General features: G+C 40.3%; 1 protein-coding gene across 9 annotated transcripts in view; it reads left to right on the top strand.

Moving 5' to 3' along the window:
* Window positions 1-23007, top strand: part of TBCD (tubulin folding cofactor D) — a 228936-nt gene that overhangs the window by 97032 nt on the left and 108897 nt on the right. For all 9 annotated transcript variants that reach the window (XM_030534204.1, XM_030534199.1, XM_030534201.1 and 6 more), the window contains 2 exons: window positions 10410-10467; window positions 20073-20102. In XM_030534204.1, the coding sequence (XP_030390064.1) occupies window positions 10410-10467; window positions 20073-20102 (88 nt within the window). The remainder of the gene's footprint in view (window positions 1-10409; window positions 10468-20072; window positions 20103-23007) is intronic.

Here is a 23007-nt window from a genome sequence, read left to right as displayed (position 1 = left end):
AACTGGTTTCTAAAGGTAGTTGTAACCCTTCCCTGCACTATCCAAACTACAAGCCCACATGCAATACAAAAAGAAAATTGTTGGGAGCATGGATAATTTAAAAATTAAGTAACTGCTGAATTCATTGCAGGACTGCCTTACCTTCTGGAATATGTGCATATACCAAAAGTATCATATTGGGAATATTTTTTAGGTAATTCACCATTTGTTAATAATGCTTGATTTAAACCCTCTTCCCACTATTTAACTTAAAACTAGTGAATGTTTCTTCTGTACTAGAAGAGTGTAAATAATGTGCAGTTTAAGAACTGTGAGGCATGTGACGATAATTGTGTTCTCGTTCCCCCCCCCAGAAAAAATCCAAAGAAATACATTCTAGACTAAGAAGCAGCTGTGCACTACGAAGTAGAGATGTTCTGCCCGTTTGTCTAAAGCCACTATGCAAAAAGAGAGCAGGGAAATGCACTTCTGCTATTTTGTATAGAATTTTTTGAGTAACTTCTAAATTGTGCTTCAGTTGTAACCTTCTAGATTTATTACATTGAGCAGTTGGAATGCCTTTTCATGTCCCTAAATAAAATGACACAAGTGATCAATAAATGAATTGTTCTTAGCATTTGTACCTCTTTTTGTTAACTTGTGATGACTGACTACTCTCTCCCCTTCCTCCTCCCTCCCCAATTCAGCATAGCACTGTACTATACAAATAATGCATGCAGTATAGGAGTGTAAGAAGTTTAGTCTTCCCTGCGGTAGTGTGGTGTTTGAGGTAAAAAGAAAAAGAAGGTGTGGCTATCTGATAAACTGAAGTAGCTTGCTCCAGGGCAAGATTGTCATGTAGAATCAGGAAATTTGAAGCATTGCTCTGAGCTACATCTTGTGCCCGGATGAAACAAAGAATAATTTCCATGTACAAAAATCGATTTGTTAATTGAATACTCTCTTCAGAAGAGAGTTGTTGGATAGAATTTGCACTGTTTGATGATTGGTCTTGCTTTTCTGTAGTGTAAAGCTGTTGGTAAAAGTTAATCTTGAATTCAAATGCTGTCACCTTTTTTCTTTTTTATTCATTTACAGTGTGTTGTGTTTAAGCCCCATTACTATGATCTCTGCTAATAGTATTCTTTCAAAAGATTTATTTACTGAAATACACACAGTTTTCACATACTATATCTGGCATTGCTATGGCCTCTTGAAATTTTTATTTAAGAAGTGATGCAAATCTCTTTACTTTTAATATTGAGGTGTCTTTTAAAAGTTAGACACTGCTAAATTATGATTTCTAGTATACTGCCACAACTGCTTGGGACTAAAGTATCATTAAAGACTCCAACACAGTTCTTTCTAATAGTTAAATTAAGTTAAGCTAAAGAGAGTACAGTATTGTAACAAGAAGTTAAATATATTTGGAACTACAAAAGGTGTCTCCTGGAGACTCAAATGAGTGAGCCATTGTTTGCTCTACCTGTTAGAAATCAGGTGCGGTAAGTCCCAAACAAGTCAAGACAAGTTTCTTTACCTGCCTTAAAAAAAAATAAAAAAAAATAAAATAAAAAAATCCCACTTTGGTTTACATGAGCTGTTCCTTTACATTGTTTGTATCACATAAACTCCCACAATGATAGCAACCAGGTGAAGACACCTTAAACATGCTTCATCTTAGAAAGACTGTTCTCTTTGCTAGTTGTATTGCATATCACAGCAGAGTGTCTGCATGCACTTATTTAAAATATAAAATGAATTTGAACAATTCGTTAACACAGCTTGATGAGTTTTAAATGTTCTTAGTAAAAGGATTAACACACAACTATGATCATAGAGAAAAGACTTGATTTGTGAATGTAACAGTTAAGAAGGGGCAATAAACTCTGTTCTATTGCTCAGAGTTATTCACTTCTAAGCATGTAAAATAGTATATAGTCTGCTTCATGGTTTCTCTTGTGTGTTCAGTAGATCAATTTCCCCTTTTGTGCGGGTCTTTCATACAGTAATAGAGAGGAAAAATGTGTAAAAAATGTGATTTGGTAAAACTACAAAAATTGGCTACAGAGCCTCTGTTAGGTTTAGTAACCTGAAACTATTTTGCATTCAATGTATGGAATTGATTAGATTTCAAGTTTACATTTTCCCTTTTAATTACAAAGCAGAAAGAATAGGACTTGCTCTCAAGTTGGTAGCTGAAAACTTGTAATGTTTGATTCTAACCTTTTAAGATCAGCATATTAATTATGAAGTCCTTGGGAGAGAATAAAATGTCGTATTTTTAACTGAAGCGGCTTTTTGCATCTTAATCTCACCATTGTTGCAAGAGAAACTGAGGATAGGGTAGATAACTAAAAGCTTAAACTGATACTTAGTCTGTAACTGTTGTTTTAGCAAAACTCTCCCACAGTTGAGTTAAGGACAGTATACGTAATGCTGAACTGTCTGGCATGGATAGTTCATGTCACAAAAGGACACTGTCAAAATGTTTCATAATTTACAATTAATGTTTTCACCTTAGGATGGTTCATATTTAACCCTTTGGAAACTTGAAACAGAAATCTGGTTCTCTTTCTCTACCAGCATAATATTTTCCTAATATTGTGTATACTCACTTTTTTATGTTTAAAGGGTTGCTGGCACTAAAAAACACACATCTCTCAAGTTCCCATCTTTGTCCTACAAATGGGGAAATGTTGTTTATCTATTCCAGGGACTTTCATACTGTTTTGTAGCGTAGACTACATTTTAATAGAGAGTGTATTGTAGTCCCACTCATCATTATACAGATCATCACCCCTCCTAGTTCATAATCACATAAATCCTTGTGGTGACAGCAGTTTTGCGCACATGGAAAAGTAATATTAGGAAAGTATTTAATATATTTCTTTAGCTGTCTTCAGTGTAGTAAGAGTTATATCCTCTTAAAAAAAAAGATGAACTACTCTGTATATTTTTGCAGATAATGATTAGTACTCTATGTACAGATTGATTTGATGGCATCTTGTAATTAATATCTTTATGCTGAAGCAAAGCCATTGTGAATTTACCTTTCAGCTAATATTTATTTCCTGTTTTGCCTAGAGTCACTAAATAATGTAATGAAGAATTTCAGAGTCCAAAAGGAATAATTTTCTGCTTAAATGATTCTGCTGAGATGGCTATTACTTGCCAAAGCAGTTAGTTGAATGCTGGAGGTAGATTTCTAGAGATGTAGACTAGATCTTCTGGGATATACTTACACCTCTCTTTATATGGCATGTTTAAACACCAGCTTCTGTTAATGTAAATGGGTACTGAACTGTACAAAATCACGATGCATTGTGCATAATGATTCCTCTTTTGTTTTAGTGCCATTGTAAATACTCTTCTTCGAGTGCTTGCTCATGTCCATTCCCTATTATGTGTGTGCGCTCACCACATGCACCAGTGCCAGAAGTTTTTCCCTTAGTGGTATATGTAGGGGACTGGCTTTGGTGCCCTTGGAGTAGTGCACACATACTGCAGTGAACGGGTGCCGCTGGCTCCCCCACCCTCAGTTCCTTCTTGCCACCAGTGATGGTACTGGAATGTCTGCTGCTTCAGCTAGCATAGAGTTTTGTTCAGTGTTTCTTCCAAATGTTTTCTGTGAAATAATTGTAAAATAGTTAACAGTTAATAGTTCCCTTAGTATGAGTTCTAGTTTAGTTGGACCTGGATGGAGCATGCCCCGGTCCCCAGGCTTTAAGCCCTGCGATCGTTGTAAGCAGCCTGTGCCCATCAGCGACCTGCATGCTAGTTGTTTGAGGTGTCTAGGCGAAGGACACATAAGCGACAAGTGTCGCATCTGTAAATCCTTCAAACCCCAAACAGAAAAGGAGAGACACATCCATTGCAGGGCACTCCTGATGGAGTTTGTGCCGACCCCGTCACTGGAGCAGAGATCCGACTCAGCTCTGAGCACCGCAGCGTCGGTGTGGAGCGCCCTGCCGGCGCCATCCTCATATTGGCACCAATCCCCCTCCCCGTCTCCAACCAAGAAGCTGAAGAGACCCATGAGGGGATGATCCCCCACTTCCCATAAGGGAGAGTGCAGGGCTGGAGGAGAGCCAAGACCCGTGCCAGGCAGGTCGAGCCTCCATCAAGGAGTTGGGCCGCAGCTCGAGTTGGGCCCCAGCTCAAGTTGAGCGGTCCAGCCCATCCTGTAGAATGCCTGCCACCCCGGACAGTAATGAGGGCCTCCATCATTTAGGTGTCCCATCGACATCAGAGGCCTTGCAGGCAGTGCAGGAGATCTTGACACTATTGGTGCTGCTCACACTGGTGGTACCCCTGTCCAAGGGCAAACCTGCCTGATCTGTTTGAGCGAAAAATATATTAGTTTTCTAGCTTTCAATTGAGAGTGACCAACCACCAAGCTCTCCTTGGCCGCTACGATTACAGCATTTGGCAGGCCATGGCCAAGTTTGAGGTTTCACTTCCTGAAGGTCCCTGGAAGGAAGGAGGGCACTATTGTGACCAGGGTGGTCCTCCAGACAGCTTCAGATGTGGTGGATTCCGCAGCTCGCACCATGGCCTCAGCCAGCTCGATGTGGTGGGCATCCTGGCTGCTCCTTGCTGGCCCATCAGAGGCTCAGCAGTCAATGCAGGACCTTCCCTTCGATGACCAGGCCCTGTCTGCAGAACAGATGGACAGTAAGATGCATGGACTCAAGGACTCCCACATTACCCTGAAAACTCTAGGACTATACGTTCCTGGTCCAGCCTGTAAGTGGTTCAAACCGCAGCCAGCTCAGGGCCCAGGGAGCCAACCCCATCAGGAGCTGCCCCCCAAAAGAGCAGGGGCTTCAAACACCGCCTAACTCACCTACGTCCGTCCAATCGGGCTTGACCCGCAATAAGCAGGGGAGCAAGTGGGTGTTTTGATGGTGTGCTTGAGGGCAACCTACTAGACTATACCCCGGATCTATCTTTCCTGCCTTTCTCCAACTGTTTTTTTTCTCCTGGCATGGACCACCATAACGTTGGACCACTGGGTCCTCAGTACAGTGGCGCAGGGTTGTACCCTCCAGTTTGTCTACCCTCCCCGTCCCTCTTCAGGGACCCATCTCGTGAGAGTCTCCTCGCACAGGAGGTAGAAGAGTTGCTGCAGCTGGGGGCGGTGGAAGAGGTTCCTCACGAGTGCAGGAACAAGGGGTTCTATTCCTGGTATTTCTTAACCTCAAAGGCTAAGGGCAGTCTATGGCCTATCCTGGACCTACGAGATCTCAAAAAATATCTAAAGAAGTTAAAGTTCTGCATGGTCTCCCTGGCCTCCATCATCCTCTCCCTGGATCTGAGACACTGGTATGCCACCCTTGGCTTGAAGGACATGTACTTTCATATAGTGATCTTCCAAGGACACAGGTGGGATAGGACCACCACCAGTTTGGAGTCTTCCCTTTTGGCCTAGTGACATCACTGGGGGTGTTTACCAAGTGCATGTCGGTAATAGCAGCTTACCTCAGGCATCGGGGTATCCAGATCTACTCATATATCGACAGTTGGCTGGTCAAAGGTCGATCCAGGTCCCAAGTCCAAAGGGATGTCACAGTGTTGCAGGCCACATGCTGATCCTTTGGCTGGTAAGTGACAATAAGTGGATGTTAGTTCCTGTGCAGAGGCTGGAGTTCATCAGAGCGGTGCTCGAGTTCACCTGCACCAGAGCAGTTTGTGCCACAGGAAAGGTTCCAAGCATTGGTGGACCTCATTGTGGGAGTCTCCGTGTTCCCTCTGACCATGGCCAGGGTTCGTCTGCACCTGCTGAGACACATGGCAGCATGTACAAATGTTGTCTGCCATGATAGGCTCCAGATGTGGCCCTTACAGCAGTGGCCAGTGATTGTCTATTCCTAGTCCAGCGATCACATGCATCCAACGAAGTGGGTATTCACCCATGAAAGCTCATGCTCCAATACGTCTGTTAGTCTGTAAGGTGCCACAGGACTCTTTGCCGCTGGAAAAGCTTGTTACCATCTCACCAATGATTCTTACCTCACTGCAGTGGTGGACTGACCCCAGGGCAGTCCTGGAAAGAATTCCATTTGACAGCCCTTGTCACGCCATCAAGCTGATACTGAATGCTTTGGACCTAGGCTGGGGAGTGCATCTCGGCAACCTCCAGACCCAGGGCAAGTGGTCCCCAAAGGAGATGCTGTTGCACAGAGATGTCAGAGAGCTCAGAGGGGTACATTTGGCCTGCAGGGTCTTTCTGCCGCACCTGGAGGGCAAGGTGGTGAGAGTGTTGACAGACAATATGGCCTTGATGTTCTACATCAACAGGCAAGGAGGAGTACGCTCATTGGCTCTCCGTCAAGAGGCTCTCCAAATGTGGGATTTTTGCATAGAGTATGTAATCCACCTGGAGGCCAGTCACTTCCATGGTGTTAGGAACACGCTAGCAGATCCTTTTTCTCTCACCACAAATGGTCACTCCATCCGGAGGTAGCCTGAATGCTCTTCCAGAGGTGGGGAACTCCCCAAGTGGACCTGTTTGCCACCAGACAAAACAGGAATTGCTATTGCTTCTGTTCCCTGCAGGGTCTTGGCAAGGACTCCCTCTCAGGCGCCTTCCTCTTGTCATGGTCTGGGGACCTGATACATGTTTTCCTGCTCAGCAGAGTCCTGTCGAAGATCGAGAGACAAAGCTCAAGTTATCAGGCTTGCCCCGGCACGGCCACACCAACATTGGTTCGGCATGCTGATGTACCTGATGGTGACTACTCCCTGGCCTCTTCCCGACTGACCGGATCTGCTCTCGCAGGATCACGGGTGTCTCTTACACACCCGCCTCGCCTCCCTCCACCTCACGACGTGGGTGCTGCGTGGTTGAACTTGAAAGAGCGGGCCTGCTCTAACGAGGTCCAGCAAATCTTCTTGGAGAGCAGGAAGCCTTCCACTAGAGCAACCTACCTGGCCAAGTGGATGAGGTTCTCCCACTGGACATCTGAGTGTAACATTTCCCACAACACGCTCCTCCTTACAATCTATCTTAGATTATCTGTTCCTTCTTAAGAACCAGGGGCTGGCCCAGTCTTCCATCAGGATACATCTTGCAGCTATCTCCGCGTTCTACCCACCGATTCAAGGTCAGACGCTGTTCTCACACAACATGTCGGTCTGCTTCCTGAGAGGCCTCGAGAGATTCTTCCCACCAGCCCGAGTCCCTGTCCCACAGTGAGAACTTGGTTCTTTCTAGGCTCATAGACCCACCCTTTGCGCCTGTGGGCTTCTGGTCCCTCTCCCACCTGTCATGGAAGGTTGCTTTCCTTGTGTCCATAACATCCATGAGAGGAGTGTCTAAGCTTAAAACCCTGACATTACAGCCTCCATATATGGTGTTCTACAAGGACAAAGTTCAACTGCGACCCCATCTGGCCTTTCTGCCATGTCTTCCTCCATGTTAATCAGAACATCTTCCTCCTTTGGTGTTTTGTCCTAAGCCACACACCACTAGTGAGGAAAGGAAGCTACACGCCCTGGACATCAGATATGCTCTGGAGTTTTACCTGGAGCGTGCCAAGTCCTTCCACAGGTCGACCCAGCTCTTCATCGTGACAGTGAACAGGATGAAGGGCCTTCTGGTGTCCTCGCAGAGGATTTCCAGCTGGATCACCTCCTGCATCCGGACCTGTTACGAGCTTGCACAGGTCCCTCTGCTGCCGATTGTGAGGGCTAAAGCTCAACCAGAGCTCAGGCGTCCTCTGTGGCCTTTTTGGCACATGTCCCTACCCAGGACATTTGCACAGCTGTGACATGGTCTTCAGTTCTCACATTCGTGGTGCTCTACACCATCACTTAGCAGGCCAGAGATGACGCTGTGTTGCGATCTATAAGTCAGTGAACTTCTACCCATCTCCAGGGGTACTGCTTGGGAGTTACCTAATATGGAATGGACATGAGCAAGCACTCGAAGAAAAGGTAGTTACCTTTTCCGTAATTGGTGTTCTTCGAGATGTGTTGCTCATGCCCATTCCATAACCCACCATTCTTCCCCACTGTCGGAGTTTCCAGCAAGAAGGAACTAGCGTGGGAGGAGCTGGTGGTGCCCTTCATACCGCGCCATGCAGGTGCCACATCAGAGGGCGCCAGAGCCAGACCCCTACGGATACTGCTGAGGGAAAATACTTGCAGCACCAGTGCATGTGGCGAGCACACACGCACCTAATATGGAATAGACATGACCAACACATCTCGAAGAACACCAGTTATGGAGAAGGTAACTGTCTTTTCAGATATTAAAATTTTGCATTGCAATTAATCTTTAGGGAGCATGGTTTACTCATGCTTTTTGTAGCAAATTTTTATGTCATCTTGTGGTTCTGTAACTCCTTCTAAGCTTCAAAGTGAGTGTGTATGTTATTGCAATGTCTTGTATGATTGTCATTACTTCGGTTTGTTTTACATATATTACATAATATGTTTGATTTGCTGTGTTGACCTGTAGGGTAGTTTGTAATCTATTACTTTTTAATATTTGTTTTAAAAGGTGCTATGTTGATTCCAACCCCAGATAAGTTAGGTACTTGGGTGCAAGCCTAATGTCCAGCTAAGTTAAAAAACCGAAAACTTATCAGAGAATCAGGGCATAATTTTAAGTGTTTGCCATTGACAGCTTAATACATAGATTTACTTTTGTTTTAAATACAACACTTAGTACAAAAAGGTATGTATTCATAGACTATTCATCAAATATTTTGATACAATGTGACTTTATTCATTTGCATTGAGTGGGAGATCTGTTGCATATTAAGGGAGTAAGTGAACATACACACAGATAATGTATCAAAAGTTGTATTTTTGTCAATTGTGGTTCAGTTTTTAGTGTTTGATACTGCTAAATGATATACTAGTAACTGTATTGGACCCAGGGGTGGCTCCAGGCTCCAGCACGCCAAGCGCGTGCTTGGGGTGGCAAGCCGCAGGGGGCACTCTGCCGGCGCTGTGAGGGTGGCAGGCAGGCTGCCTTCGGCTGCTTGCCTGCGGAGGGTCCGCTGGTCCTGTGCCTTCAGCGGACCTCCTGAAGGCAGCCTGCCTGCTGTGCTTGGGGCGGCAAAATTCCTAGAGCCGCCCCTGATTGAACCATATTTTGTTTAAAGAAGTCGTCTTAGTGACTTGAGACATTGCAACATTGTATTCTGTCAAATCATTACTGAAAGATGGGGATTAATCACCAATTGCTGAGCTCTATAATCTAAAACATAGCATAGTAGAGCAGAGAGTAATTATTTTACGTTCCAAACTTGTAATCTTGCCTATCACCATGTCTCAGTAGAGATACTACACTGAGAATCTGATTCTTTGTTCTAGAATTGAATATGAGATGCTATTGAACTGACACTAATGACAAGCAGAGCTTTGATTTTAATTGAATTTAGAAGTTAGTCTTTTAAAAATGTCTTGAAATCCTAATTTAGTTTTATTTTCACGTATGATTAACATATTTTTGGCATAAATATATTTAAAGACGTGTTAAAGTAATGTGAAGGTTATACATTAAAATACTGAAAAGTTTGGTATTGAACAAGCAATGGGATAATATTAACAATGTTACAGTTCTTGTTGGTTGCTGGTCCATCATCCTTAAGCTACCCAGTGGATTCAAATAGATGGTATCTACTGTGGATGAACATTAATCAGAATTGACAGTGCAGGCCAGTTTCTGGCTTTTTCAATTTGTGTTCCCCTTAATTCCTGCTGTCTGTTGCCCAGGGTGGGAAGATAACTTGATTATTTTTGAACTGTGAAATATTATATCCTGTGCTGCAGAGAATTAAACTAAAATTCACTTGTGGATTTCTTCTTATTCAGTGTATCAAAAGGGGTAAGGAAGTTTGCTCTTTATAATATAGTCCTGTCCGTGTGTAACTTCCATTCATCTGAGAATCTCAAGACACTGTTAATGAAGCCTCATGAAACTCCAGAGATTACATGCTGCCATGTGTCTAAAGTGTATCTTTAATGCTCTAGTCTTCTGGCTGTCAGTATGCAGAGAGAAGCAACTCTGTACTGCCAATTGACTAGATATGCTGTTGCCCTTTAAGGCTTTCTACTTATCAGATATTCTTGTATGAATGTCTCTATTCTACAAATAATAACAAAAGTTTGCAAGACCTGTTTAATAATGTGTCCATATTGTGGATTGTGTCAATACTCTCTTTTGCCAACTCACTATAAAGTAATGTGAACTGTGCTTTATCTGGGCTTGCTGCTTGCACATTTCCTTAATTTCCAAAAATGTAGGAAACAATTCTATGAATACATAAACTATAACTCTGATTTGCATTAAGAAATTGTAACTTCTTTCCAGGGAATACTGAGTGTTTAAATGGAAGGTTAAATATTGGCATGCTGTTTGTAAATTGTTAATTTTTATATTTTATTACTTACACGCTGTATTTTTTTTCCAGTGCATTAGTAATAGCTGCAGTGTTTGACCGTGATATTAACTGCAGAAGAGCTGCCTCTGTAAGTTATTGGTTTTGTTTATGCCTTTTTTTTTTAAATTCCTTTCTAGTTTGCTTGAAATACAAGCTAATTATGTAGAGCTAGAGTATTTGAACAAAATATTATATGTTGTGAACAGTAAGTACTTCGTTAAACCCCTAAAGAATATGGTCTGAGTGCACATTTAAAAACACGGCTTTACATTTCATCTAATGGGTCCATAGTTAAAATCTGAGCTGTTGTTACCACATTTCCACAGTGCAATATATATCATGTCTCAGAAAGAGCTATTTAGTAATATACTGTGACTATGTAAATACTTAAGGGTCACTGCTAATATATAAAACTCTATTGAATCTTAACTATGCTGCATGGCATCTAGTGTGACGTTGTTCTGTTCCCACTGTGTGTCCATTGTAATTTTCAAACTGCAGTAAATAATTTTTAAAAAATTCATTTATGTAGAAGGAAAGAGGTTGACTTGGAAAGATGAAGCTCTTTCTGTAGAGCTAGGACATTTAAGTTAGTCACCTATGTAAGTATCTAGGCTAGAATAAGAAGGAAGGGCCAGGAACACCAAAGTGTGCCCTATAGAAACTCGGTGCAGGACACTGGTGGTGGCAAAAAGATAGGGAGAAAGCTTGACTATCGAGGAGGAGGAAGTGTATGGAGGGGAAGTTGTTATATTCAAGTGGGGTGGGGGAGAAGGGGAGGAGAGGTTGTTATGTCTGGGATTGTAATTCTGTATGATGTAATGTATATGTAATTTGATTAGATTGGATTTTTTATTTATAAAGATTCTGGCCCTGAGGAAGGAGTCTCAACCTTACAACAACTAGAACAAAGAATATTTCATGGAAAAGTTAAAAACCTATAACATATTTAATGAATAGTTCATATAAGTAACACAAAAGACATAAAAATATCCATCAACAAACCCATGTGTCCCTGTCACGTGAACCATCTTTCCAATGTCCAAAAAGAACAGTGGGCTCTGTAGCGTACCCAGAAAGTTAAGAAATCTAGTCTCTTAATGGGGCTAATGTATTCCAAAGCCAAGAAATATTCCTCACAGAAAATGCTCTGATAGCATCTCTGTTTTTTACAGTCCCCCTCTACTTAAAAGCTCAAGCTGCTGACAGAAGCTGCTGCATTACCACTTGGAGAGGGAATCAGTTGTCTGTGTGACCAGATTCCCAAACCATTTGTCCTTTATAGGTTAAAACCAAAACCTTGCACTTCACCTAGAAGTTAATAGGAACAAGAGCAGAACATAGAGTACTGGTATAAAATGATCCCTGTGTAATGTGTGTCTCAACAAATGGGTGGCAGCTACGCTCGCTGCCCTAGTTTCGGCTTCTGTATAGTCAGAACATGTTGCCCCATATAGAGTGCATTGTACTAGACTAATGATCACAAATTATTGCAGTGAGGTCTGTGTATGAAACTAAATGCATATTCCAGGCATAGATGAAGAAAAAGCACTGAGATTGAAATTTTCTAGAAACTAATTACTAATTACCAGTAGTTAAATTTCATTTTTCAAACTGAGAAATATAGGAGGGAAAAAACTAGTAGTATAAATGGTGAAAAATGAATTTAAATTTTAAAAACGTTTTAATAATCCAAAGAATTAGTTGTAACATTTGTATAAAAACATGATTTTCAACTTGACTGCCCCTTTGAGTGCACTGCTAAAAAGAATTTTGTATGAATGCTCCATACACATGCTTTATTCATTGATGCCACTAACTAACTAATTTCAAGAGCAAAGTGATTCTCAGCATTCTTTTCTGAAAGAACATTTTGTACTGACTGATTGTAAATTGATTCCCAGTGCCATTTCTACATCTGAATCGGTCCACATAAGCCTTGGGTAAAGTAAAGCTGTTTAAATAATTTTTTTCCCGGGTATGTACCCTGTCCTTGCAGATGATTTGCTTGGTACTCTAATGGGATTTTATTTTGGCTCTAAGTGTTATGATTCTTTGTCTAAATAGTAAAACTGATAGTTCTACTGTGAATTAAGGTGCCAAAATTAATACTGATTAGAACAATACTTACTAATTAGGCTTAGTGTGGATTGCCTTTCTGTATTTCAAATGGATACAAATTAAAATACGATTTGGTTGTTTTTGCTATTACTGTCCTTGTATACCTAGCAGATAGCTTGAAAACATGATTTTAACGTGGTTCATCACTAAAAAGTTAGTGTGTTATATAAGGCTTTAGCACATTTTTATTGTGTTCTGTTTATCTCCTTCCTTGGGTTAGATGTGGTTTTTGTAGGTGGGTATGGAAACAGTGCTACTGTCTATTGATGGTAAAGTGCACCTTCTGTGCTGTGCTTTGGCTAGTTTCTGGATGGAAGATTACACCATTTGAAGGAATCAAAGGCTTTGGTAATTTAATCATACTGATCCTTCCCAGTTCAGATTGAGCTGTAATCATAGCTGCAGGGTAACGTTGCATATGGTATGTCTGTTAAGTCCCACCCAAGCTGCACTCCTCATTGCACCAGAGAATTGTTTCTCATAGAGAATTGAAACTATTTTAAGAGGAAGTCTTTAGAAAATAGTCACCCAGTGAGGCAAATGTCTATGAATATGCTCTAGTTGATATCAAGTAGATTCTTGAAACTTTTGCATTTTTAAGCTTTTACAAAAAACAAACCAACAACAAAACAAATACATAAATAGAATTTGAATTTCTTTAATAAACTGAAGGCAGAACTACAACTGCAATGGATTTATTTAGTATCTAAATTTAGTGGGTTTAAAAAAGTATACAAATGTATTATTTTGAAAACGTGTGTATAAGGTGGGTTGTTTGATTTATATGTTACTAATGTCAATTCAAATTGGAAACCCTGTAAAGAATGTGGGAATATGATGGATATTTCTCTCTCAAAACAAATTAAATTGTGTGCTCTGTAAATGTATTTCAATTTAAAAAATAGTATCTACAGAAAGTCATTCAGAATATTGTGTTGCTTTTATAGTGTGCTGAATTAAGAATTTTTTAAAAAAGTATGACCAATTCATAGCTTGTATATTTCCACTTCTGTTATTTTCTTGCCAATTTTAACTTGGTGTAATTAAAAGGCATTTCTTTTGCTTAACTTGGGGGCTTGATAATACTACCTGGCATGTTTTTAAAATTAGCTCTCCTCCTCCTCCTCTTGTATCAGTGGTTGGTTTAAGGGAGGACTGGTATCACTGATTTCACTGTTTGGATTGCTCTATTGCATGAACTAGAAATGTATAGTTATTATAGCTTTTTAGTATATCTGTAATTAGGTGTTTCTGTTAGCATTTTCTGCTTTGAATTTGGAAACAGGGCTGAAAAATATTTTCTTGAGACACAAGGTGGGTGAGATAATCTTTTTTATTGGACTAATTTCTGTTTGTGAGAGAGGTGTTGGTGTATGTTAAAAAGTGAGGTCAACCCAGCTACATTACTCAGGGGTGTGAAAAATCCACATTTCTGAGCGAACTGATTCTGACCAGTGATTCTGGTGTCTCTGGATCCCTTACCATGAGCTGGGCTGTGGTGGGCTTTAAAAAAAAACCCAAAATGCCTGTGATTCGGGTGCCCCCTATACCCAGCTCAGTGGCCTGTTCCTCCAGTTTTTTTCTAATACCTTCATGTCCATTCTTTGGAAGCACTTCACAGTTTAGATTTATGAAGATATCTCTGTTTTTTATTTGAAGGGTACCAAAGCCCTTAATTCATCCTCTTTTGTCTCCCTTGAGATAACAGATTAGATCAAATTGTGTTCAAGAAGTTTATGTGTAGAATGGTTGGCTGACTGCGTTTCCCACTGTTGTTTCTTGGTGGAACCATTTCAAGGCCACGTTAAGGCTCATCATGCAGTTAGATGCATGCCAACAGTCATTGCCAGCCCAAGGTCAGTACCTGTCCTGGAGATTTGGAGAGTGGTCACATGGAGCATTTAACTGTTGCTTAGAATCACTGTTGCATCAGGAATTCAATTTTTGTCTTAAATTGCTCTTCCCTACCCCTCACCTTAGGAGGAGCATGCAACAGGAGCTGCTTTGAACTTAAAGAGAAGGAAGCCATATGGAGTCTGCTGCCTTCTAGGTCGACCTAAAGATTCCCCACTGGATATTAGACATTTAGAGCTTTAAAGCTTCTATGGGGTTGATAGCAATTTGATTTATTTTTTCCATTGTAGGGGAATAAGAATTCTGGAGGGGAAGAGATGGTAAAGATTCCCATTCCCAGTAACTAACTTGGGAATGGAAGAGTAGGTGAAAAAGCAAATGATAGGAATTTAAAAGGAAACAATAATTAGGTAGGGAGGCAGGATAGTTTTAAAACAATGAGAAATTGGATGACGTGTGTCCATTACTTTCATTACTTTCCTTATGTGTATCTACGTGTACCCATACTATATATGTTTTTCTCTCTTTTAAGCCCTAGTCATGCATGCTGATAGACATGTGGATCCTTGCTATAAGAATGCCGCTGAGCAGTGGGAAAGTGTGATTGAGTTAGAACATAAAAAAGCATCTAAAAGAATCTGATTTTTTTGACCCTCTTAATTTTAATATTGGTAAAAACAAATGAAAAAATATTTCCCAAGGGAGATGATATATACCAAGTTCTAATTTTTAAGTCCGAATTTTGTAGATCCCCAGAAATTGGGCTATCTCGTGGAAGTGCTGACACAATTTAACCACAGTGATGTGAAATAAAATAAAGCTCATTTTAGAGGTACATGCAGTAATGTTGGTAGTAGCGAGGTGGTTTCTGAATATGAAGTTGAAATAAACTTCTGGAGACTATCGTTGTTTAACATGGCTTGCTTTCTTTTGACTTTTTGTTTGAATTCTGTTAACAGTATTTTCTCATTAAAATGAGTCACATTTCCCCAAGACTTAACAAAAGATAGCAGGTATGAAAGTATTCATTAGCTTTTTTGGATACTTACCAACAGTTCAAGCTAAGACAGGTTCAACGTGACACAAATACAAAAATAATAAAAAAATAAAAATTAATCCTCAGTAACCACTCCCTGCAAATGAAATTGGCTGTCATAGTTTTAACCAAATTTAGCTTACGGTTATGGATAGTTTCAATGAGCTGTTGAATTGTGTGTGGCAAATAAAGCAAATGTTTAGATATTTTACAAATTGTAATCTTTATAGAGTCTAATGCTTGTACAATATGCTGAAACATACATTTTTTCAAAGGCTGTTGGGCTGAAATGTTACATTGTTTCATTGGACAATAAAACAAACTCTTAATGCTAACATCTAGACTAAGAAATATGAAAAGAATACTTTTTGAAGTCAGTGGGAATTGTGCATGTTTACCTGAAGGCAGAACTGGTCCTTAGTAAGTCATTTATGAAGTTTAGTAGTCTCTTACTAAATTATCTTTTATTGAGGACATTTCTTTTCAGTTTACCTAAATAATATATTTAATGAAACCAATTTATTCATTATAGAAGACATATTTTACTTTGTTAGACTAATGATGTTTCTACTGTGTTTACTTAGCGAATTCTGTTTAGATTTTCATCTGCATGTTGTTTTTACACTGATATAGAAAATGCAAAAGTAAAACAATAGCAGAATATAAAAACGTACAGTACATTAAGGATGGTTATTCTGTAAAGGCTTCACTTATAATAGCTATCTGGCTAACATGTTATATTCAGTGTAAAATTCCTCTTTCCATTAATGACTAGTTTATGGTTATAGTACAATATATTACACTGAATGGAGACTTACCCAGACAGTTACAATGCTGGTTGGCTGTTAATTGCAGGTATTTTATAAATAAAACAAAAAAACTTCAGCCAGTCTGAAATCAGTACTATAGATCTTAAAAATACAGATGCCCAAACTCTGCTATTATTGTATTTGGTCCTGTATATTTATGGATAATCTGGCCGCTTACTTGATTAAAACATTTTTTAAGCTAATCATAATGCAGCTGGTCAGTGATTGAATTGCTGAGTCACTTAGGGGTGCAGGCATTAAGGGTGAGAGCCATATCCCTGTTGCAGACCCTTTATGCCAGGGAAAAGGGCCTAAACAGTGTGTAAAGGAGCCCTATAAAAGCTCTGTATCTGACCTGGAAGAATTTCCCTGATTCAGGCACTGAGAGAGGCCGCTGTCGGTTGTCTTTTGAGGACATCCTTGCAGGTCATGGCTTAGGAGTATGCTGGAGGATAGGGAGGTAAAATAGTAAACGGTTTACAAGTTAACCAGTAAGCATTAATCTTGCCAGTTAATTGCCTTAACCATTAACCCCAGCTGCACGGGCTGGCAGGCAGCTGGTTAGAGCGATACCAGCCCTGGGCTGGCTGGAGTGGCCCTAGCCCCAGTAGTTAAATGGTTAAATGATATAATTTTAATCATTTAAACATTTAACTTTTTAAAACAATATTTACATCCCTACTGGAGGAGAAGTTGAGGTGTAAGAAGCTTGTCAATATTAGGGCTACAACATGCAGTTGTGCGAAGATGTCAGGCAGCACTATAGCCCATGTTCCTGCCCTGGAAAGTCGCTATAACCTAGACGTGCTCTCAGGGCTTTATAAGAAGTTACACCGGGGGCCTCTCCAATACATTTAGATTGCTACCTCATCCCTGTGCTATGAGTTCTCACCCGTTGTGTGGCTTATATTGATTCCTTGGAACCATAGGTTACTCCAAAGGGAATTCTGCACCACTGCGCAATGCAGAATTAATGTTCTGTGCAGAATTTCATTTTTTCCTGAAGAACTGATACTGAGGAACTGCTGGTCCCCAGTAGGGGCAGTTGGACCCAGCAGAGCCTGGCTTCCCAGTGAGCAAATAGAGGACACTGGTTGAGGGGAGAGATGGGGAACTGGAGGTTCCCTGCATGCCCTGAAGGAAGGAGCCAATGTATGGGCTGTGGCCCAACAATGAGTGGAGCGCCCAGCCCAGCGGGGATGGAGTCCCTGCTCAGCATCAGCTCTGCACAGCCCAATACTGAAATCACCACAGGAAACTCCATACAAGCCTGGTTTGACCAGCCTCAGGCTATTTCTACCTCTGGATCTCTGGGGGGAGGGGTTGCAGGTGGCTGGCCTGTGGCTGGGCTCTGGGGTGCCTGTGGGAGTTTTGGCTTGGGGGGGGCCTGCAATTGGGTTCAGGGGGAGGTATGGGTGTCTGGGCTGAGGGGTTCTGTGCAGCTGCCTCCAGTACTCCCTCCAACACCCCCAGTACACCGTCCAGCACCTCCTGAATGCCCTATGCCAATACATACAGACCCCTCCAGGACCCCCCCAGCTACACCCTCCTCCACCTCCTACTCCCCCCACCCTTCCTCCCGGCAGTGTCCTGTGTTTGGGAACCTCTGGGTAACCCTATAGGGGCAGAATGAAAAAATGAGAATCGACTAAAAGACCAGAAGGGCAGAATTTACCCCCAAGATGTGCCCAGCTGGCACGTGTGACACATCCAGACTGAGGCACCCAACAAAAGCATAACAAACAGAAATTGCGTTGTCGTGGGGGGTTCCTTTAACTTTCTATTCCTGGGGGAATCTTTTTTGTTCTAGACATACTTGCTAAAAGATATTTTGAAATAAATTACCAAAATAATTGAAACTGGCATGATGTTTTGCATTATTTTCACAAATTGTATATGCAGATTTTTGCAGAATTTTAAAATATTATGTGCAAAATTTTTAATTTTTTGACACAGAATTCCCCCAGGACTAACAGGTTCAAATCCAAGCAAGCTTACTCAAACTTTCATTTTTCCAGAGTTGAGTATTTACTCTATTCTTTTGGAAGGAACCTTACGAACAGGTGTGCTCTGTCTGTGGCAATCCAAAGATCCCATGGCATTTTTTTGTATAAGAATAGGATTTTTGCCCGTGTTCTTGGCCAAAATTCCCCATTGAGTTGGACATCAATTGTCAGCTGGCTGCTGTTGTCTCTTCCCAGAAATTGTTTGTAAACATAGTGTTATTACATAAATGAGTGAGAAGTTATTAGTATCCAGATAATAGTGATGCTTACTTTTTGTTGAACAATTTAGAAAACCTTTACCAGTATTTGTACTACTTACTTTTGAAACAAAATTGCCCCTTTTAAAAAAAAAGGGAAATTTATAAAATGTTATGTAGTATATATCAGGGACAGTGCTACTCCAGACTAGCGGGTAGGGGGTGTGGGGAAAGATACTGGAAAAAGTAAATACTATGTGAGGAACTATATACTGCATTGATGTGGATATATATGTAGTGCTCTAATTATATGTATTATATTTTCTTTATGATCTGTTTATTGCCAGGTGTAAGAAGTGTACATCAATTAAGATGTCTTCAAATTTTACAAGCTCAGAGACTGATATTTTAACATGCTTTCACACTTGAATGTTTCGAATATCAGTGTTCAGTACTCAAGAATAAACAGCTAAAGCAGTAGGATCCCAATCATGCTGCTCTCAACAGCTTCCAAGTATTGTATTTAACTGAGCTTTGCAGAATTAGATTTTTATTTTTTATAATTTTGATGGATAATAGTGGTTTATTTGTAAACATTTTTTTCTGTTTTATATCTAGTTAAATTTTCAGTTGTGAAAAATTATGGGTTGTGTGTCAGGCAATGAGGGGGTCAGACAATTATTTAATGACAGTTGATGTTGTGATTAAAAGAATTAAACCTTTATAACTGTTAAAACACAAATTGCCAACATCACGTGTCAAAATATATGAAGTAAATATCCTTAAATCAAATTCTAAGTTCTCAAGCATCATTTTTCTCTCTTTATCTATCTGTAAAATTCAATTATTATGGATGGAAATTTTTGTTGGTTTGTGTGTTCGGTGAAACTGACATTTACCAACATGTACTGATAAAACAAATCCTTCCAAGCCTATACATCACATAAACAAGGCATTATAACTGTGATATTATCTAAGGCTGTGTCTGCACTAGCACTTTTGTCAGTAAAACTGTTGTCAGTCAAGAGTGTGGAATCCCCCCATGCCTCCCTGACCAACATAAGTTTTACTGATCAAAAACGTTGGTGTGGACAGTGCTATGCTGGCGGGAGAGCACCTCCCACCAACATAGTTATGGCTGCTTATTGGGGGTGGTTTAATTATGCCGATGAGCGAGCTCTCTACCATCGGCATAAAGCTGTGCCACTGCAAGGTCTGTAGTGTAGACATAGCCTAAGATTCTTTAGGGAAGATACCTGAAACGTTCTTAAAACAGCTAAAAAAGACAGAGCTGTCCTGTTTCCTTTTGTCAAAGGGCACTGACTTTTGACTGTACTGTGAAGCCTTGTCTTAGGAATCAAAGGCTATTCTTATGGGTGTGATTGTTTTAGTCAACTTGCATTCTTAAACTGTTGTCATGCAACAGTCAGATTTGAAAGAGCATTAGAACATAAAGCATCAGTGAACCCTTCCCCCCAAAACAAACAAAAAAAAAACAAACCTGAAACCCCAGCCCTTCAGGGCCTATTCAACTAACAAAGCTGACTTTATTTTGAAAAGTAAAGCCATGGGTCATTTATATTGCCATGTGTTTGTTTTGAATTCATCCTCTGGTGTTTATCAAAAAGCAAACTGACTCATTTTTGATGTTTGTTCTCTCTGTTCTTTAGGCTGCCTTCCAGGAGAATGTTGGAAGACAGGTATAGTAACTTTTCTGATTCTTCATTAAACAGACTTATTATAGATACATTGTAACATGTAACTCCTAAAACCAAATGAGTAAAAGAACAACCAAATTTGGGGAACACTATTTCAAAACAATCATTTAACACATTTTCATCATTTGAACCACAGGTTCTCGTTTACTTTTTCCCCCTTTAAACTTAATTGTGAGCTTTTAGGATATTAGTTCCTGAAGACTTGTAGCAAGTTGTTTCTAAAAAGCAAAACCTTGATGTGAAGTCACACAATATGCCTTAACTTGCATTAAGGTAAGTTAAGTGAGCTACACAAGGCCTCACAGTAATTTGATTGCATAGCTAGGACTAGAACTCATGAATCCTCGCTTCTGGTCCTGTGCTTTGTCCAGTATGTCATGCACTTTCTCAACCCATAATCTGATTTTTCCAATAAATTGATTAGTTTTGAAGAAGTGTGAGTTGCTCAAATAGAAAAGTCCATTTTATTTCCATGTCACTTGACAGGCATATATTTCACGGCATAAAAGACTTAGAACGGTGGTTTTTCAACCTTTTCTCATTTGCGGACCCCTAAAAAAAACGGGACAGGCCTTGTTGGAAATCTTAGATATAGTCTGTGGACCCGCATGGCCAAGTTCCCTCTAAGCTGTGCACCTGGGTGGCCGCCCAGCAGGCTATCAAGTGCCGTGCACTTCAGGTGTTCCTCTCCCAACTGCCATGCTGCTCCTAGGAGCCTCCTGCTTGCTGTGCAGAATTGGGGTGTGAAGGGGGACACTGATGTCAGGGTGTCCCCTTTGCCCCTTGCCCTTGTACCCCATCACCACAGAGCAGCATGGGGTACACAACAGGGCTCAGGACAAAGGGAGCTTGCTGGCAGTTGCTGCTGTGTCTGAACATGCTGATCTACTTAAAAAGGCAGCGTACTCTGTCTCTCACACATACTCACTCTGTTTTTCACACTCACCTCCCAACACATACTTGTATTATTATTGTTGTTGTTACTTCTTGATACTTCTTTCAAAGTGTGTTGTTTTGTTTTTTTTGACTGGTCTATGCATTTTATAATTTTTATTTCTCTTATGTTTAAATTTAATTCTTTGAGTAGTGAGTTCTAAAATGTCCTGCCTGTCCTAGCTGGAATAATTATCCCTATGGTAACGTCTTAAAAATATATATTATATGTAGGTTTTTGGTTTCTACTAGTGGCGCGCGTCCGCACATTATCTCGATATGGTGCACATAACAAAATTAGAGGAAACACTGCCCCAGGGGTCCACTGACCCCAGGTTGAAAACTACTAACTAAGAACATCTTCATCTGTGTGCTGAATACACTAACTGCTAAGGTTTCTGCCTGAGCTCTAGAAGAAAGAGAAAAAAAATAGCCATGTAATTATTTCCCATTTACAGTGCTAAAATAGTGTAAATACATTAACAAAATTTTTGAGATTGCAAATCAGGTGTATGATGTATAAAAAACAAACAAGGGCTTTAAAGGTGGTCTGAGAAGCTTCTTATCTGCAGGAGTCTGTGTTCAGGCCCTCATATTTTTTTTCTCCTCAAAGGGCTGACATCACTGACATATACATCAGAGCAGAGAGCTGAGTTCCATACAATAATATAGGTGTTAGTGATGTCATGTAGGTAAAGAAGCGCAGAAGCTTAAAAACCTGATTTGAAACTATTTTGTTAATGCCAATATACTCCTGGCACTCTGCATTCTCACCATATCACATTTCCAGTATCTTGTTAAAAGGTTATCTGAGGTGTTCATTGGTATGGTATTTCCTTATTGCATGGTGTTATCTTGATTCTCGTTTTACTAAGATTCTTTTATGCCACTTTGGCAGTGTAAAGAGGCCTTATAGGTTGTGTAAATGTGATACTGTACTGGGTATGTGTTGGCTGCTGTATTAAGGTCAAAGCAACGTGTAGCTAATGATGGTCTCATCTTGCCTTCATTGGATTTCATCAGAAGCAGGGATGAGAGTCAGGGGGCCATGGGCCATCGCTTTTAAAAGTGGGAGGGGGCAAACAGTGATGTGATAAAGTTTGCAGGCGATACAGAATTACTCAAAATAGTTAAGTCCAAAGCTGACTGCAAAGAGTTACAAAAGGATCTTACAACTCTGGGTGACTAGGAACAAAATGGTAGATGCAATTCAATGTTGATAAATGCAAAGTAATGCACATTGGAAAACATAATCCCAACTCTACATAAAAAATGATAGGTTCTAAAATTACTGCTACCACACAAGAAAGAGATCTTGGAGTCATTGTGGATAGCCCTCTGAAAACATCATTTCCACTGCACACAGCAGATAATAAAAAGGGTAATTTAAGAGCCATTAGGAAAGGGATAGATAAGAGAGAAAATGTCATAATGCCATTATATAAATCCATATTATACATATTATACTGTGTGCACTTCTAGTCACGCTATCTCAAAAAAGATATATTAAAATTGAAAAAAGTACAGAGAGGAGCAACAAAATAATTAGGGGTAAGGAGCAGCTTCCATATGAGGAAAGATTAAAAAGACTGGGACTGTTCAGGTTAGAAAAGAGACAGTTAATGGAGATATGATAGAAGTCTGTAAAATTGTGAGTGGTGTGAAGAAATTGAATAAGGAAGTGTTATTTCTCCTTCACATAACACAAGAACCAGGAATCATGCAACTAAATTAATAGGCATCAGCAGGTTTAAAACACACATAAGGACGTACTTCTTCACACAACTCATAGTCAACCTGTTGAACTCGTTGCCAAGAGATGTTGTGAAGGACAAAAGTATAACTAGGTTCAACAAAGAAATAGATAATTTCATGGAGGATAGGTTCATCAGTGACTATTAGCCAATATGGTCAGGGCTGCAAACCCATCTGACATGGGCTACTGTTGGAAGAC

The sequence above is a fragment of the Gopherus evgoodei genome, chromosome 15 (assembly GCF_007399415.2).
Source record: "Gopherus evgoodei ecotype Sinaloan lineage chromosome 15, rGopEvg1_v1.p, whole genome shotgun sequence".
In the NCBI taxonomy this organism is placed as follows: Eukaryota; Metazoa; Chordata; order Testudines; family Testudinidae; genus Gopherus; species Gopherus evgoodei.
The sequence above is the reverse complement of the archived record's forward strand: the minus strand, read 5'-3'. Positions and strand labels throughout refer to the sequence as shown.